Genomic DNA, 7142 nt, shown 5'->3' with positions numbered 1-7142 from the left:
CCCAGGGGTGGATTTCACAAAGGTAGTCCTAACTTAGGACTAGTCCTAGGCAATGCTAAGAGATAGGACCAGTCCTAAGTTAGGATAGTTACTGGTCCTAACTTAGGACTAGTCCTATCTTTTAGCATTGCCTAGGACTAGTCCTAAGTTAGGACTACCTTTGTGAAACCCACCCCAGGTCATACACAAACACAAACACAATGCAGTGAGTTGAATGCACTTATGGGTAAAACTCGTTGCCCTAATCAATTCCGCCCCATTGAACTCCCAGGGTGAATACCAATTCGAGGACCAATGAAAGCCCCTGTGTTATGTGACATTTTGGCGATGCACACATTCTATATTGCATCTCTGTGGATATAGGAGACTTAGGGTGCGTTCGAATAGCTTCCCTGGTTTGACCCCGGTCTGCCCCCGGTTCGTTCGAATAGCTTTTACGTCACTCCAGGGTCTCACCCGGGTCAGCCCCAAGTGCCCTGCTTGTGGAACGGGTCACTTGGGGGCTGACCCGAGGTGCATGACGTCACCACGAGAGGGTGAGTGATCGTTGGATTAGCTCTTGTCAGGGGCTTCACCCCCCCCCCCCCATGCATTCGAAATTCCTTGAGACGGAACAATTCTGTCTTTAGAATTTTCATACAGAAACCCTTTGTTTTCCTAATTCTATTGTGTTCTTGGTCTCAATAATGCATTAAATATGAAATTAGTGTTTGAAGACGCGCTGTGCCACAACTTTAACGTGCAGTGTGAAAGCTGAAATTAATGTCAAGCGTGGCAGACAGTCTGTGTGTGACAGAAGCGCGCGTTTGGATTGTAAACATCTCTAGGTTCGGATTCCAAGGTAATATTGATTATTATTTTCTATGATTCAATGAAACTATTAGAACGTCTCGATTACGATAAATGGGTGAGGACGCAAAATAATAAATCTTTATAGTTTTGGTATCATTTAGAAGTAGTAATAAGTATTGTACACTTTGTTAAATTTTCCACTGTTTCAATGGAAGCTATATTATTTGTTTATTAAGATAAATGGGCAAACTCAAATATTGCATACTATATTATTAAGTAGTAATAATAAATTAAGTAGTAATAAGTATTAGACACTCTGGATTATATTTTTCTCAGATGTAAGGGAAGCTATTTTTAGTTATAAGATAAATGGGCGAAACCCAATCTAGAATGCTAAATACTATATAACTATTATACATTTAATATAAGTGGTATTATTTAGAATAGAAGTAGTATTGAACACTCTGGATTATATTTTCCATGTACATTCAAGGGAAGCCATATTGATAGTTGAGATAAATAGGCGAACTCAAAAATATAATGTTATACTATATAGTTTGTATAATATCAATACCATGGCATCATTTAGATGAATAGACACTCGTGATCAAATTTTCTACACAGATTCAAGGGAAGCTATAACAGTTGTTGATTAAGATAGATGGGCGAACTTAAATAAAGAATGTTTAGCATGTATTTTTCATATTATCAAGGTGGTGTTTTTTATAGTAGTAATAGCCTAAGTATTGGATCCTCTTGGTTGTGTTTTCTACAGATTCATGGGAAGCTGAATAATTTGTTGAGTAAGCTAAGTGGGCGAACTCAAATAAAGAATGCTAAATACTGTATTGTTTTTTATATTATCCATATCGGTGGTCTGATACATAAGTAGAATAAGTATTGGACACTTGTGTTTATATTTTCTACAGATTCAAAGGAAGCTGAATAATTTTGTTGATTAAGATTAGTGGGTAAACTGTATTAAAGAATGCTAAATACTATACAGTCGCATATATCAATGGTATCATTTAGAGGTGGTAATAAGTAGTGGATACTATTGGTCATATTATCTACAAATCCAAGGGAAGCTTTAATAATTTGTTAATGAGATAAAAGGGCGAACTCAAACAAAGAATGTCAATAATATGTTTAATTATCAGTGGTATTATTTAGAAGTAGTAAGTATTGAAAACTCCAGATTATATTTGCCACAGACTCAAGGAAAGCTATTTTTAGTTAGTTGAGATAAATGGACGAATTCAAAATACAGAATGCTAAATATTATATCTTTTATACTATCAAGTAGTTATCGTTATTAGCTACTCTGGATTAAATTTGCTGCATATTCCAGAGGTTCTAAGTATATTAAAGTTAAAGGCAGTGGACACTATTGGTAATTACTCAAAAAAATTATCGGCGTAAAACCTCACTTGGTAACGAGTAATGGGAAGAGTTTGATAGTATAAAACATTGTGAGAAACGACTCCCTCTGAAGCGAAGTAGTTTTCGAGAAAGAAGTAATTTTCCACGAAAATGAATTCGAAACCTCAAGTTTAGAATTTGAGGTCTCGAAATCAAGCATCTAAAAGCACACAACTTTGTGTGAAAAGGGTGTTTTTTCTTCCATTATTATCTTGCAACTTCGACGACCAATTGAGTTCAAATTTTTACAGGTGTGTTATTTTGTGCATATGCTGAGATACACCAAGTGAGAAGACTGGTCTTTGACAATTACCAATAGTGTCCACTGTTTTTAATGGGGGCAGGTGTTTGATGCTTTCGAAAGAAAAAACACCAACGTAATACCTCTGAATTAATTGTGATTCATTTCTTGGTATGAATGAAATGTGTGGAATAATTAGCTTGTAAATTTGGCTAATGTAATGTTGAGGTTTCATAAATAAAGCAGATACATTCCTACGAAGTACCTGTACAAAGAACACAAGGATTTAAAATACTATAATAAGTTTACCAAGCAAAACAAATTTATCAAAGAAATGTGCGAACAATTGGCATCATTAGTGCGTACAGGAAATCTATCCGACCCGGATTTTATCACAGAGTTTAATCCCATTCTTGATTGGGCCTTATCCGTACTCAGGCGGCTGTGGCTGTGTCTGTTCCTAAGGGTGTTGCTAAGGCAAGCCTACTTTCCAACGCGTAGTAATAATGGTGATCCGGCCACAGCCACAGCCGTAAGCCACCCATTCGGAAACGCATTTATTATTATCTGCAAAATAATTACAAATCTGCAACATTTTTGCCTTGCAAAAATGGGTCACCAGCCAAAAACCGAGAGTAATTGTTCTTGTCTGGTATCCTTTGAATTACCTTTTCAAATTTGTTTGTTAATATTTTTACCTGAAAGTAGTTTCATGAAGCTGAGCCCAGTGTAGTTTCTGCTGAGTGTTAAAAGGGCTATAAGAAAACCACTAGGGCCTATACGTCAATTAATATTAACTGTATCCCATTATTTGCCTTTTCAAATTAATTGTTTAACTTAAATTGTATTCTGAAAGCAGTTTCATGAAAATGAGCTCAGTCTTGATACATGCTGTTCAAGTTTATTGTTATTTAGTTATTTTAAACCTACGGACATAAATCTTTTTTGGCATGTAAAAAAGAAGAAGAAATGTCATCAAAGCGTTTTCCCCTTTCAGACCCTGCCTACAAATGAAAAACATGTATATAACAATATAGAAAGTAAAAGCGTTAATATAGTTGAATAAGTTGTATGAAGTATGGAATGTGTAAAATGAAGATAGCATTGTGTACAAAGGATTACATGCAATTATTAAACATTGATGTATTCTCTCTGTATTAAACCTGACATTGATGGAATAAATGAATCATGAAACAAAATGCCAATTGTATTCTATAATAATTATGGCATCATTTCTAGAAAAAGTTTAGTGTGTAGAATAATAACGAGCATTTAGATGCGCGAAGTTTGGTGACGCAATAACCCCTTTGCGAGAAAGTTTACTTCGCTTTCGCGTCAGTATGAACTGGGCTTGAAAGGTGATAATTTATTTTCTGCATGGGCCATGATTCTTTCCTTGCACTCACAATATGGACCAAAAAGGACAAATCCAAGGGTAAAATTTAAAACTGTGTAATTTGAGGCGTGCATTTATCTATAGAAAATCGGGTAAAGAAGTTTGCTACAACTAACTTCCTTTTCAGATTTTAAATAAAGACTCTTCTGAATTTAATATGCCATGTCATTTATTTTGTAAATATTTATCTTCTGATGAAATACAATCATGTAAAACATATTTTTATACAAGCATCTTCAAGCTCATTAATTTTTCAAAAAAAAAAATGTTTTATTTATTGTAAATATTTACTCTCCTAAACTAATTTCAATGTCTCAATGTTTCAATTGTGTATTTGTTTTCTTCTTCTTTATAAACTGTCTTTGTACATTTTTCGACCCTTGGTTGCCACTCGGGAAACTTCTTTTTTGAAGAATAACCCCCACTAATGAATTAATGAGTGAATGAACAAGTAACACTGCAAGCTCACTCTATGGCCTATAGTCCTACCCCTATAGCATTTGATAAAGACTGTATGGCGTCGAAAAGAGACGCCTTTGACACATTTTTTACAATTGTATACCATATTAAAGCCATTGGACCCTTTCGGTACAAAAAAAGGTCACATATTTACAAATAACTTACAGTGTTTACAGAAGGTAGTGGTGAAAGACTTCTCTTGAAATATTAGTCCATGAAATGCTTTACTTTTTGAGAAAACAGCAAAACAATAACAATTCTCGTTAACGAGAATTACGGATTTATTTTAAACACATGTCATGACACGGCGAAACGCGCGGAAACAAGGGTGGGTTTTCCCGTTATTTTCTCCCGACTCCGATGACCGATTGAGCCTAAATTTTCACAGGTTTGTTATTTTATATATAAGTTGTGGTACACGAAGTGTGGGCCTTGGACAATACTGTTTACCGAAAAGGTCCACTGCCTTTAAAGACTCTTCTGAATTTTATGCCATGTCATTTATTTTGTAAATATTTATCTTCTGATGAAATACAATCATGTAAAACATATTTTTATACAAGCATCTTCAAGCTCATTCATTTTCAAAAAAAAAATGTTTTATTTATTGTAAATATTTTCTCTCCTAAACTAATTTCAATGTCTCAATGTTTCAATTGTGTATTTTGTTTTCTTCTTCTTTATAAACTGTCTATGTACATTTTTCGACCCTTGGTCGCCACTCGGGAAACTTCTTTTTTGAAGAATAAACCATTAATGAGTGAATGAACAATTAACACTGCAAGCTCACTCTATGGCCTATAGTCCTACCCCTATAGCATTTGATAAAGACTGTATGGCGTCGAAAAGAGACGCCTTTGACACATTTTTTTTTACAATTGTATACCATATTAAAGCCATTGGACCCTTTCGGTACAGAAAAAAAAGGTCACAGATTTACAAACAACTTACAGTGTTTACAGAAGGTATGTGGTGAAAGACTTCTCTTGAAATATTAGTCCATGAAATGCTTTACTCTTTGAGAAAACAGTAAAACAATATCAATTCTCGATAGCGAGAATTACGGATTTATTTTAAACACATGTCATGACACGGCGAACATGCGGAAACAAGGGTTGGTTTTCCCGTTATTTTCTCCCGACTCCGATGACCGATTGAGCCTAAATTTTCACAGGTTTGTTATTTTATAGAAGTTGTGATACACGAAGTGTGGGCCTTTGGGAAATACTGTTTACCGAAAGTGTCCAATGGCTTTAAAAGTAGTCTTAATAATGTAAAACAGCACTTCAGAAACATTCATGAACCGGACACTTTACAGAATCTGGAAAACATTTTCTTTTGCGATCAGAAATGCCACACTGTCTTCCTTGAGTCCGAGTGTGGGAGCAGAAAGCATCGACCCAACGCCCATACAAGTTTTCATCAATAAAACCTTCTTTAAAGCCATTGGACACTTTCGCTAAACAGTATTGTCCAAGGCCTACACTTCGTGTATCACAACTTGTACATAAAATAACAAACCTGTGAATATTTAGGCTCAATCAGTCACCTCAGATTTAGAATTTGAGCTCTCGAAATCAAGCATCTGAAAGCACTCAACTTCGTGTAACAAGGGTGTTTTTTCTTTCATTGTTATCTCGTAACTTCGACGACCGATTGAGCTCAAAATTTCACAGGTTTGTTATTTTATGCATAATGTTGTGATACACCAACTGTGAAGGCTAGTCATTGGCAATTACCAATAGTGTCCAGTGTCTTTAACTTCTGTCACAACTCAGAGGACAAGCCTTCTTTTCACTTCAAAAAAGAAAGAAAACGACTAATGACTAAAAAAAAAGGCAAACTCTTTGATTCCAAGAGACATTCGAAGTTGGGTGGCGACTTTAGTTCTTTGTTGGAAGGTCAGTTTGGTTATAGCTCGGTGGTGGTAGCTGAACCGTGTTGTCTCCTCCTGCAGCGCCCCCAGCGGCGGGCATTACTCCAGGGTAAGGAGTATACTCTGTAAAAAAAAAAGAAATACTGGTGTGACAGAAAACAAAATAAAATAAAAGATTAAGTTAAATGGAGGAATTAGTTAACATGTTACCACCCTTCCACTGAGTTTTGTTTGTGTAAATAAACATTTGCAACACAACTTTTTATTTCTGTGGCCTCTAGCGCAAGGGCGATGTCTCGTCAACTTGTACTTTTTCTTAATAAAGGCATTTTGGTAGCACAAAAGAGAAACTGACTCCTCCAACTATTGCCCTAAACTTTTCATTGTAGCAGATATTATGGTAAGTCTGCTGCCACCAAGCGTCCCAAAAGTCTCCCATTAAGGTCATCATGGCTGTGTTTACGGCTTGGTGATGACGGCTACTGCATAACACTTACGATTTTGTGGGGGAGCTACGAATTGTGGATGTGGGCTGACATTGTAAGCGCCCATTGGCGTAGCTGGTAGCTGTGGATTGATGTTGTATGCCCCCATTGGCGTAGCTGTCGTTGTAGTATAAACCTGCAAATTTAAAACAATTTCAGAATTAGCTTTTACCGTTAAAGGCACTGGACCCTATTAGTAACCACTGTGAGCATAAAAACTATATGTACTGGTTACAATCAATGGAGAGCTGTTGATAGTAGGTTATAACACATTGTGAGAAACGGCTCCCTCTGAAGTAACGTAGATTTCGAGAAAGAAGTAATTTTTCACAAAAGAATATTTGAATTTGATTTCGAGGTCTCGAACAAGCATCTGAAAGCAATGTTTTATTTCTTCCTTTATTATCTCTCAACTTCGATGACCGATTGAGCTTAAACTTCTTTCACAAATTTGTTATTTTGTGCATAATG

At 35.8% G+C, this 7142-nt stretch overlaps 1 protein-coding gene across 1 annotated transcript in view; it reads right to left on the bottom strand.

Annotated features, from left to right (window-relative positions):
* Positions 1 to 590: 590 nt before the first annotated feature.
* The window catches only part of LOC139950799 (uncharacterized), a 17477-nt gene continuing 10925 nt past the window's right edge, over positions 591 to 7142 (bottom strand). Inside the window, exons 6-7 of the mRNA XM_071949614.1 lie at positions 6684 to 6807; positions 591 to 6309 (exon numbers count right to left, since the gene is read on the bottom strand). Of these exons, the coding sequence (XP_071805715.1) occupies positions 6194 to 6309; positions 6684 to 6807 (240 nt within the window). The 3' untranslated portion in view covers positions 591 to 6193. The remainder of the gene's footprint in view (positions 6310 to 6683; positions 6808 to 7142) is intronic.

The sequence above is a fragment of the Asterias amurensis genome, chromosome 18 (assembly GCF_032118995.1).
Source record: "Asterias amurensis chromosome 18, ASM3211899v1".
Classification (NCBI taxonomy): Eukaryota; Metazoa; Echinodermata; class Asteroidea; order Forcipulatida; family Asteriidae; genus Asterias; species Asterias amurensis.
Note: the sequence above shows the minus strand (reverse complement) of the source record. Positions and strands in the feature narration are given on the sequence as shown.